General features: G+C 38.6%; 1 protein-coding gene across 9 annotated transcripts in view; it reads right to left on the reverse strand.

Annotated features, from left to right (window-relative positions):
* The window catches only part of TLL1 (tolloid like 1), a 161,543-nt gene that overhangs the window by 127,699 nt on the left and 21,328 nt on the right, over positions 1–12,516 (reverse strand). Inside the window, exon 1 of one of the 9 annotated variants that reach the window (XM_083834088.1) lies at positions 1,351–12,080. The exons of the other annotated variants lie outside the window; for them this stretch is intronic. Coding sequence (XP_083690214.1) covers positions 1,351–1,412 — 62 coding nt within the window. The 5' untranslated portion in view covers positions 1,413–12,080. Of the gene's footprint in view, positions 1–1,350; positions 12,081–12,516 lie in introns of those variants that run through there. 9 annotated transcript variants of the gene reach the window in all.

Raw genomic sequence — 12,516 nt, forward strand, 5'->3', positions numbered from 1 at the left:
CTCCCTAAAATTTGCTCCATCGACCCCTAGGAGCTGCAGCAAGTACCCTCCAGACTCAGGGGGGAGCTGCAGCATTTATTCCCAAACACAAGATGGCTTGCAGCCAAAGGAGTAATTTAGCAGAGGTTTTGGCCAAGCAGGAAAGTGTTCCATTCCTTCTGCCATTCATTGAGACCCACAAGGAAACTGAGACAGGAAGTCAGACTTCCAGATAATAGGAGTGTTCCTAATGATGTACTTTGGCTTGCAACTCTGAACAGTTCCTCTATGCTTGCCCTTGGTGCTACATCATCTTTCTATATAATTTCACCACTGTAGAGGGGGAACAACAACAAAAACATTTTAAATGAGTTTCCCTTTGCACCCAACTGACAGTGACCAGTATTCCCAGGCAGGGAATACTATATCTTCTTCTGTATTGTGTATGAACAACAGCTAATTAATTGTTTCTTAAAAACAGCTGTTTAAAAACAGCTGGGAAATTAGTCTAGCATAATAGCACTTCGAAAAAATTCTTCCTTTGCAATGCCAACATATATTCATATTTTAAAACATCACAAAACACAGAAATTAGGCAAGGGGTAACCAGGTAGTGAGGTGCAATGGACCTCTGCCAAAAGAGATACTTAAATTTAATTTTTCCTCAGGTACAAATTCTGTCCTGAGATGAATGTCACCATGCCATTCATCTCATTAGAAGTAACAAGAGATCCTAAAAGGAAATGTAGCGAAAGATTCAGCCTGAAACATATCAGCACATAAACATAACGCATCATATTGCATTTAAAATTCCTGCATAAATATGCCAGGAAACACGAATCAGATTTTAAAAAAAGACACTGATTTACCATAAAGAGAAAAAATAACAATACCTTCCTTGACTGCTGTTGATGCCTGCCTTAGGCATAGCTCCCTATCATACAGTCCACACCATGGCCCACAGTCCAGGCCAGTAACACATCACTAGTGCAGGCTCTTCCACACCCCAGGACCTGCTGTATCTCATCACAGGAGTGGAGAAACAAGGCAGTGCTTCTGTAGGTATGGTGGTTCAGGGAAAGATAGTTACTTTCCTTGGACCAACTTTACACAAAGAAGCCTAACAAACTTTCAGACACACCATCTTTATAAGCTATGGCATTTTACCAGGTAGAAGAGCTGCTGGAAAATCCAGAGCAGTGTGAGAAAGTAAAAACAGAAGAGCTGTGTGAGAACAATTCCTCCATATTTATTTGAATAGTATGTTGGAACAATATACCTCTAGGAATTTTGATATGCCTACCATTGTTTTAACTAAAAGTTACTGCCTTAACAGCAGATGAATACCAAGAGCAGTTAAAATGGACTCACAGAATTTTGTGTTGGAAATGGCCTATCCACAGCTGCAGAGGGCTCAGCACAGGATAATCCATTTCTTTTGCACCTCAGTTTTTACCTTGTTACCCATCTTCTCCCTGTAGATATCCCATTCTGTGGTGTCTGCCTATCTGCCTATTCCATTTGACTTCTCTAAGCACCTTGCCAAGCAGGAACACAGGCACCTGAGACTTCAGGGAGGGGGGAAAAAAAAAAAAAAAAAACAGGAAGGAAAACTAAATCCCAAACTGATTATAAAGAGTGGAGGAAGGAAAGGCTCTGGGGGCGCCACGAGTCCTGCACTCGGCTCTGTCACTGCAGGAGTAAGTCAGGACCTCTCTGACATCCTGCCCATGTGTTCTCCTTTGGAGTGGAGGGCCAGCTGTTGATAGGGTTTATCTTGATTCCAGAACAGCCATAAAAAAACTAAAAGAAATCAGAACTGATTAGCACATAAGAATGAGGATGCTAATTTGTTTCTTTAGCACATGCAAGTGGATTCAATATCTTACCAAGATCTTTGCTGATTTCCGTGACACATCATCTGCTTGTTGGAGGGAGAGGAAAGGAGAATTTCTCCACTGAAATGACCTAGGACATTTTAGGTCAAGGAAGCCAAGCCAGAGTACATGAGCAGAAACCAAGGATCAAGAAAATTTTATTCTTCTATAAAATATTGAAGTTAGAAGCGAGTATTAATATTTATGTTAATTTGATGATTTTTCATTAGGGCCTTTAGTCTGAGTTTGTTCATACTTAGGTAAGACAAAAGATTTACATTTATAATCAAGACTTTCTAAATAATTCAGGAAACCTTTGACTTCCTATACTTACTTGGGTCTAGAATGACTAGATCAATGAAACAGAAGAAAACATTGCACGTTGTAGAATTCTGTACCATAATACAAACAAACAATGCATATTTTATTTTACTCTCGAAAAATTATCCAGGGAAAAATAATTTTGTACAAGTTGAAGTCCATTAGTGCTACAACTCACACTTAATTCAGCTACTTCCAAGGGAAAGGTATATGAATGAACACATCCAAAAGATCTCAACTGGGTTTCTGTATTTTCACTTGCATTTCATTTGTGAAAAGGTTTCATCCTCATGACTGCAGATAAAGGACTTAAAAATAGAAACACCTTTCCTACACTCTTTCCTCCCCAGCACTCCCACTATTCAGGGATTAAGGTGTCTGTGAACTCTAAAAGGAGAATCTTTTCATGATGGATAAAGATTTTTCTCCTTCTTTCTCCTGCTTAATAAGTGCAGAAAACTCCATAACTAAAGCTAAGCAAAGGAATGCCTTCAAACAAGAATCCTCAGTCAAATCTAGTGTCATTCATCACCTGCATTTCTCACTCAGGACATGATTGAAGTTCAAAACAGTGAAGAAACAATATCAGAAAGAGAACAGATGTTCGGAGACACAAAAGTAATGAGTTGCATAGCTTTGGAAAATAAAACACTTTTTCTGCTGTTTATATTTTACCATTTAACTAATTCTTCTACCTCTTAAATAAAAGGATATATTTTCCACACCTGTCCCTCCACTTGTTCCTCCTAGTTTTCCAAGATCCCTAAAGATTCTAGCAAGCCCCTGTGATAGACTGGGATAAGAAATGTTTTAATAATGGGGTCTTGTAAACTACTGAAGAGACTTTCAGTGCTTGTCAAATGTTAGCTAATAGTACCTGATTTGGCTGATATTATTACAGACTATACCGACACCAGTTTCATATGCCTGCAGTACTTTTTAACAAATGGCTTCTTATCTTTGACTACATTTCTTGAAATTACACAGATAAGGAACTGTATGTCCAAGTGCAACCATCATGCTTGTCAGTATCTTTAACCATTCATCAGATAGAACATTTAATAGAGTATTCAGCTATGACAAGAAGAAACTTATCTCAAAAGACTGATAAATTACTGCAGTAATCTAAATCCATTCTTATCCTGAGGCTTCTGGAGTGGGGGGTGTTGAAAAAAATCAGATGCTGTCGCAAGCTGCTGGATTTTTTTTCACACCCCAGTCCAGCAAGAAAGAACCTGCAATCACAAGGTCACTGAATGCATGATTTCATGACACTCTTGTATTAGTGATGACATCTATAGAAACTGGGGCAAAAATCCAACTGCCTTCATTAAAGTGAAAAGCATGTGAGCACATGAATACAAGCGAGCCATAGCCCAAGTACACAGCAGTAAATTAGTCAGCTCTGCACTTTATTACTTATTTACCTATAAATATAATCTCTAAAGTAACTGGAAACACTCCCACTGAGTTCAATAGCCTTTAGATCGTGCTTAACACACAAACACAACATTTCCCAGTGTCGCAAAATAAAATAAAAGATATAAAAGCACCCACACAACCTGTATACACAACTTTAAAGATCTTATAATAGATACTTCTACAAGTAACTGTGCTTTAATGATGTTTCCTTAGGTAATCAGGTGAGCAAGTGCATACATGTGTTTAAAGGTAAGCATGGAAATGCTCTAGTGGATCCACAAAAAGAATCTATAAAACATTAGGCAAATGATGTTTTCTTTGTGGGCTTGCATACATTCATTTTCATGAAATACTGTTCAATGCCTTTGCAGTCATACTGAACTTTGAAATTCATTCGCTTCACAAAACAGCCAAATTGCATTTATTTTTCAGGCTTGCTACAAGTCCTGAGTTTCTGAAATAGCATTTAGGAAAGGCTGGGGAACAAAGGAACTGCAACACTGGATCACATCCAAGGTCCTGTCTCTGACAGCAATCACTACCAGCTGCTTCAGAGAGGAACAAGAATCTGCAGTAGGTAGACAAGGATAATCTTGCCACACACTAGGGTTCATCCTGGTTTCCAGCTACTAAAAACTGGCTTAAACTCTGAAGCCTGAGGTATAATATCCACTTGAAAATCTTATCACTATTAATTGTCAGAGCACTGGATGCTCCTGCTGTCTATGTAAATGTCAAATCCCATATCTGAGCACTGCCTCAGTAGCAACCTGTAGCAGACTTCTGCCTAAAAATAAGTTGTATAAAAGGTGCATATCTCCTTGACTCAGCTCTGAATTTGCCACTCTGGAATTTAACAGACTAATAACAGTAGAAAAAAAAACATTTTTCTTCTTTAATCTTCTTGTATTATTCCTTACATTGCATGTTTATCATGTCCTTCTCTATAATTTTGTTTTCTAAATTGAACATCTTTTTAATCTGTTTTCATTAAACAGTTTTCCCAATAACCTATACTTCATTGAATAAAACACCAGCATGAACTTGATCCTTACCTATTTAAAGGTTTGATTGTTATTTTTATGCCTGAGGGTTGCTGGTTTCTTGAATTTGCTTTGATTTAATAATTCCTTTCCACGCATGAAAGATTAACCTATATTGGTTTTCATAATATAATGCTATTATAGTATTTCAATAACAACATAATAGAGATTCCAGAATTTAGTTCTGAAATCATCTTGTATAGCTGCATGGTTAGAGAAAGACTGAGCAGTTTTTATGATGACAAAAGGGTTGGCAGATGGATAGATTAAAGATCCTGGTACTAAGATGAAGATCAGTAAAAGATGTTAATATGCCTTCATAATGATGCTGACAGCTTTGCATTAAAACACATTATGCTTTTAGTCAAAAAGAGGTTAAGCAGATTGCCTGAACACAAAATACCTAATTTATCTACTGACCTCTATGCATACACACCTTTACAAGGGGTGAAATAGACACGAGTATGGAAACAGTTGCCAAGCAGTGAAGCTTAACCTACCTGCAAGTAAAACCAAGGTAAGAGCATGATCATAACAGCAATGTTGAGTAAAGGGAGAAAAAGTGAGTACAAGGAAAAAATGAAAATGTATGCAAATTTGTTATAAATATAAGGACATTCTACCAGATGGAGAAATTGGGCAGTTCATCGTCATGTTCTCACACCCGCAGAGTTGTTCTAAAACTACTCTGCCTGAAAGCAAATATAACTGGCTGTGCAAGTAAACTGTTTAAATAAACCCTGATATTATATAAGAACCATCTGAAATGATTTTCTTTACTTATCTGGGTACATCATCTGGAAACATAAAGGAGCTCTGTATCTTGGCTACTATTTCTAGAATTGCTATGCCCTATTCAAAATCCTGCTTACCGGGGGAAGTGAAAAAATGTTGAACATCTTCAGTGAAACAATGCCCACGACAGTAAGAATGTAGCTAATGAGCATCTATTAAAATGTCAGACGCCAATAAAGTGTGTTCATTCTTGTTTAATAACAATTAGAGTTATTACTAGGAATATGTTTAACTATTGCTACCAGCATGAGAATAATGTAACCTATACGCACAGCTCTTTAGATATATTCCTCTCAGCTGTTGTCCATGCCGCCTCACTTCTTCCAAGACCAGATATTTAAACTACACCACAGAGCTTACAATACCCAAGGAACACAATGTGGCTGGAGAGGCATTTGCACCCTTCAAATGCTACAGTCTATCTCTGCCATTCAATTCTTGTAGGAAGAGGACTGAAATTCATTAAGACAGCAAGACAGAAATCATCTTGACACAGCTGAAATTTATTTTGCTGGGTAGCATCAACTTTTAAAGTATGATTTATGGCTACATTAAAATTAAAGCTGCCATCTAATTTACACAAAATTTAAGCAAAATTAAAATTTCAAGGGTTTCATATAACAGAAATTGATGTTAAGGATGTTCATCCATTTTAAATGACTAAAAGCATACCTCAGAGAAGGCATATTGTTCTGCAATATAGTCTATAACCAAGAACATGAATAAAAAAAAAAATCAACATATTTTCCTAGTCAATTATTGGTCTTCTTGTCAATAAAATATAGAACAAGGAAGCTGGCTACTTCCATGCTATGCACTCCATTATGCATCATATTTCACACACCTCGAAATAAAGAAAAAAAAAAAAGGCACAGGAACTATTTTAGAAAAAAAATGGATTTGGGGGTATTTTTATCTTATTCGCAATCTGTTTTTAAGCATTGAAGGGAAAACCCACAAACATACAGAGCAGGAATACTCCAAAGTGTAAGAGCTATCTGCTCAAATATTTTCAAACACTTGATGTTCACAGGTTTATAGTCACCCAAAATTTGCACTTGCAGATCATTTCTCAAGCAAATAAAATCATGAGAGCATCCATATGAGTAAAAACTGCCTCTGAAGCAGTCTGTGAGAGAAACCACTCATCACATGGGTTGCATATCTGTTCTGGTGTCTTTTTATACAAGTTTTAGATTTCAAGTACTTCTAGCACTCTTGCTTCTACTTATCAGCAAGGACAGTCTCCACATCAGATCTTGAAATTTAGGTACATGAGTCCATCAGAGACAAAAGGTTCATGTATGTGTTCTGTATAAACATTTATAGTTGGATATTTCAGCATTTGACATGCACCGTTTGAGACATCACTGGCAGCCCGCTAAGCACTCCGCTGTTAGGCCCCCAACAACACCACCATGCACAGCCCACTCATCCTTCTCTTTTTTTCCAGCCATGGACTGAGATGGTTATTTGCTACAAAACTACCAAAGTACTGTCTTATGGAAAACCCAATGAAGAGCTGGAAGCTATATTTGGAGGAAATAATTGCTACTTGCAAGCAAGAGAATAAGTCATGAGAACACAGAGAAGAGGAGTAGGTGACTGGACAGGCAGCAGAGAAAAAAAGCTGAAAAGCAAGTAGGAAGCGCATTCAGAGGAGAAGGGGAATCCAAAAACAAGGAAAACTTGTCATAGAACAATGAAAGAGAAGATAAGTGAAAAAAGTAAGAGGAGCAGAAGACATGAAGAATGAACATACATTAAAACATTAACAGATTGACCACTGGCACTTTCTTGGCAAAGAAAAACGTCCTACAAAGAGAGAACTAAAAATACCCAAAGATTTTTCTAGTCACACTTTCAGTAGCTATAACTCTGAAGGGTAGCAGGGAGGAGGACAGGCTGTTTGTGATCAGGAATGGGAGGAATGGACTGTACCCAATGATGACTAGAACAAAGTTAGATAGACCCCAAGGAAACTGAGAAAAGTTTGACAAACACTATGAAATGCAGTCCACCCTACTGAAAGTTTAGAAAGCCCAAAGCTTAGATTTTGTCTGGAATACATAAAGCATTATCTTTCCTTCAGATGAAAATAAATAAATAAATAAAAAGAATGTTGTACAACCACAACATTTTTCAGCATTCTATAAACCGACTTTTCATGAATCTAAAGCTAGACCATAAAAACCTATTTTATTTTAAAGATAAACACACATTGTCTAAACAAAGAATAGAGTTTTCTCCCCTTGTTTAGTTTATTCGCTGTTATAAAACTTAGAGTACTGTAATGCATCCCGGGGGGAAAAAAAAAAAAAAAAAAAAGTCTGTTTTCCTCCACAAGGTCTCCTGTGCCTGTGAGAGCCAGAAGTCGACTCTTCCATTTTACAGCCCTTCTGTCAGTATCACGCACCACAGACGCGACCGTTTTTCTCCAAAAAGAAGTGAATGGAATTATGTCATGAGCCTATCAACCCTGTTTTCCAGAGGGGCAATAAGAATGACATAAGGCAGACATCCAGGTGTGGTGAATGTTCCTGCGCTTGCCTGGGGGACCTGATTCCAAGCTCAATTAGATTTGTCAATTAGGCTTGTTCTGCAGTGATCTAATACCACTCCTCACAGGTCACTCTCTTGACACACCGGAAATATATTCAGAGACAGATCCCTATGGAGAGTGGTCTGGACATGAAATTGAGCTTTTAGTATGGAAGGATATTCACAAAGTTAGAATGTCAAATATATTCATTTACTACAGTCCTCCCCGAGTTTCACTATTGAAATAATCTTTCCAGTGAAGAGTAGAAAAAGTTTATGTTCATACAAATCTCTTTTAAAGGTGTAGAGCTACCACATTAAAGGGCATCACAAAGAAAGTAATGGTGTAGACCTCTGAAGAAGAAATATGACTTAAAAACCTAACTTTTTAAGTAATCTGATTTACCCTGTAAACCAATTCATAGCAGGATGGAGGCCATTTAGGACAGACCACTTAGAAGAGCCTGTTTCTGTTTCAGCTGCCTACACTGTTAGTTTGCTACATGAACAGCCACAGTTTTGTCAATATGGCAAATGGTATTAGCAGTAGTCTGTATTAGTATAAACCACAGAAGGTATCTTCCTGAATTTTCCATGTAACTGAAACAAAGACAAAAGATCTCAAGTACATAAATTATGCAAAAGATTCAAGTGTATAATTAGAGGTTTTAAAAATTTTCATATTACCAAACTGCATATTAGCATGCATACAGCTGAAATGTTTCTCATTATATAAAAAACATCATCCAAATTAACTACTGGGATTTTTTCCTGGAAGAAGTATCCCTAGTGCAAGACAATTTCTGGTGCAAATACAACCAAGGCCCACAACAGGGAAAAACCAATAGATCAAGGAATTCGACTTGGAGCCTGTTCCCCAAACCTTTAATAATTTCTTGGGAAGTGAAATACCTCCAAGAAGAAATGTTAAAAGAGACTTATCTCAGGATAGCTAGCTGCCTGGTGGCTGCAACAGACCTCAGTGATGTGGATATGCAACAAAGCTAAGCCTCATTTCCTAATTTCTCACAAGTCAACAAGCGTATTTTAACTGGAAGATCACCCCAGAATACCACTCTCTGTTTTTTCTTTTTCAGTGAAACAAAACAACAGCATTCAAAAAACCTTTAATACCAACTAAGTGCAGACTACAAATGTGTATTATAGGATGGGAAACTTTTCCTACCCATCTCATTCTGTAAGTTTCTCAACCAATATCCTTAATTCATTACAAGTTGTGGTAAGAATTAAAAAAAAGAAAAGCCTCAGGAATCCAGAGATAAATGTAGGTGCAAACTGCAATCTGAAAAGCTTGACAGTGTCCATTTAAATCTAATTAGGCATTTTAATTTTTGGCATAATACCTGATTTATACAAATGTAGATCTACGTTGCTAGATTCTTTAAAGCCTAGCATTGTGATGAGTATGGCATTCCCAGCTTCGCATCTTCCGGCAAATTAGATCTAAGAAGATAAACTAAGAATGCCTTACACTTGAACTTCACAATGGTAAACACTGAGGGCAATATCCTGCAGAGAGACACAAGGAAATATCTGAGACATCAGAAGCACAGAAACCGCGTTACATCACATCCCGCTGTTGGAGCATGCCAGGATACTTGTTAGAAGGAGAAGTAGCATGACCCAAAATTCATATATAGGTGAAAGGACTGCAGAAAAACACACAGGAAACCACACAGCTCATCAAGTTAATCTCCTCAGTGTCGAAAGCTTCCTTACCATATCTCTTCTCCTAAGCACCATCATAACAGCACTTCCCCAGGCTCCTCTTCCAAGAGACCCCTTATCCCAAGAGCTCTCAAGGTGCTGGCTTCACTGCTGAGACTAAAGTTTGGGTTTATTGTATAAACAGCTGCAGTTTTTTATGCGACTGAGAACATCAGTTCCAGAAACAACTCTTAACCCTACTCTGCATCCATCAAACTCCGGTTATCTGTAGATTTCAGTCTTCATCAAGCTGGAAACATTTTTTTTTAAATGTACTTTTTAGCCTTACAGTGCTTCTGGGAATTTAAAGTCTGAGGAACTGTATGGTTCTAAACAAACTAGACAAAATGAGACCTCTCTCATAAAGTGTTAAAATACACACAGAATACTTCTAACTAATTGCAAAAAAAAATACCTATAAATAATATCTTAGAGACTGCTTCTTTCCATTTCTGGTAGATTTCCCCAGCTCTTCCACAAAAGGGAACAACAAGGAAAAATGGGGCCTACCAAAAGAAGAGAGATTCAACAGTTAGAGCTATATCTACAGATAGTTATCTATATAGAATTATAACCTTATCTAGCCATAGGCTAGAGGCTTTGTGTATTGTGCTTGATGTCACAAGACCATGAACATTTTTTTATGTGGTCTGTAGAATAAAAACTAAGCAGCAAACGCTCCTGATTGAAGAAAAGCAGAATACAAGCAACTTTTAAAATACAGTTAAATTCAACTTGCATCAGCGTATTTGGGGATCTCAGTTGTGGCTGGTTTCAAAGGATTTTATTAGCTTACAAATTACGGTAGATGAAATTATTCTGACAGGTCTGTAAAAACTTCATGGGACTCTCCAAAGTTTTTTGAAGTACATTACTATGTAAAATCCTAACTGAGTTTGGGTGTTTCCCGCCTTGTACCTAGTTGACAAAATTCACTTATACCTGGAACCTAACAGTTACCAGCCTGAACAGTTAAAAAAGAGCACTTCGACAACCTCAGCTGCAGGCCCTGCAGGAAAAGCAGGTGTTAATTATATCTAAGACACAAATTTTGCTTATGGTGAACACAATCCTAGCAAGGATTATCTGGTTTTATCCAGCTACTTTACACATAGAGGAGCCACACAGATCTGAAGGTGAACAACTCACACCTCCAGGTGTGAAGCCTGGCTTTGTCCTCCTTTAGAGCCCCACTGTGAAAGTCATCCTAACGACAGGTATCAGTAAAATTACCTATGGGAGTCCTATACCTACCCCAGATGGTAAGACCTGACCTAGCAAGAATGTGTATTTGCGTTATCCTCCAAAAAGAGACTGAGCATCCACAACTGTCATCATCTTTGATGGGGATTGCAAGCATCAGGACTTCACAGGCTAATACTAATGCAGCCTCTAGGGAAGATTTAGCAGGAGGAGTATTTGGGAATTAGTCTTGGAAGATCAGTTACATTTGTACATCAAACTTTCTAACTTTTCATCAAAAACAAATGGTGTATGGTACAGTGTGGAGCAGTAAGTGCCATGCATTTTCAGTTCTGAAGAATGATCGTACGCTAAAATAACATGAATGGGCTATTTACTGAATATAGAAACTCACTCAGAGCAATTGCTTTTAAGATCAATGGGAACAGCATACAACTAACCCTACATGCATCTACCTGTCTCTTATCACAGTAGTATTCTATGATTCTAAGCACCTCAAGAAGAAGCAGCAGCAGCAGCAAGAACTTCCATGAAATAACTAAATGGGCTAAACTTTCAAAATGTATGTCTTTTCCTCTAAACTAAACAAAACAAAGTGATGGCAGGCAACTGTCAACACTAATCATATTCCACAGTGTCTTACCATCATCTTTCATGCATAAGCTTAAAACGCTGTCATGAATTGTAATTTTTAAATACTTCCACTGCAAACCAAGAAGTATGACAGAAATCCCACAGCAGACAGAGTATACACTTATATCTCATTAAATAAAACGACCTGTATGAATCTTTTTAAGGAATTACAAACCAGAAAACAAAAGAGTTCAACTTAATTATGACCAGTCACTTACATTTGTGAGTACTAATTGGAATAATAATAATTATTATGTTCTGTTTGTAGTTGCTCCTACTCTTTCTGAACTTGGGCATTCCTCAGTTGTAGGCAAGTAGGACCTAACAATTCACACTTCGGAACAAAATATTTTTGTGATTAGGAAAACATAGCGTCTGCATATTTGGCATATATGTTCACCACATTCTCCTCAATAAATTAAACAAAACCACACAGACATAGCGAACACAACCTTTGGCTGAACTAGTTTTCAGAATATAAAATAACTAATTAATGCAAAGGAGACTGCTGGAAAACTTAGGCACTTCTTTGACAACAGATCTGTCGGGAGCGGACCACCACTATGGCTGGCAGCACGTTCTGAAGAGCGCATCAAGACTCACTTGTCCACTGCAACACCTGTGAACCGGGCTTTTAAGGTGAGCGAGGCTGCCGATAACTTCAGCGACCCGCGGGCTGTATACCTAGTGCAAGGCACCGGAGCCCCACATCAGGACGTGCTGTAGGACAGGGCTCCCTTGCTGAGTGAGGCTGCCCCGGCTCGCGCGGGGCGCGCAGCAGGAGGGCGCAGCGCAGCCGCCCGTCCCGACGGGGCGCCCCGAGGCACCGCAGCCCCGCGGACGGCTCCGGGAGCCGGGGTGCCGGGCCGAGGATGGGTGACAGGTTGCGGAGAAGGCAGCCCGGGGAGGCGGCGCCCGCTGCCGCCGCGGGGGCGGTCAGGAGCCCGGGAGGAGCCACCACCGCCCTCCGGCGC

The sequence above is a fragment of the Anser anser genome, assembly GCF_964211835.1.
Source record: "Anser anser genome assembly, chromosome: 4".
In the NCBI taxonomy this organism is placed as follows: Eukaryota; Metazoa; Chordata; class Aves; order Anseriformes; family Anatidae; genus Anser; species Anser anser.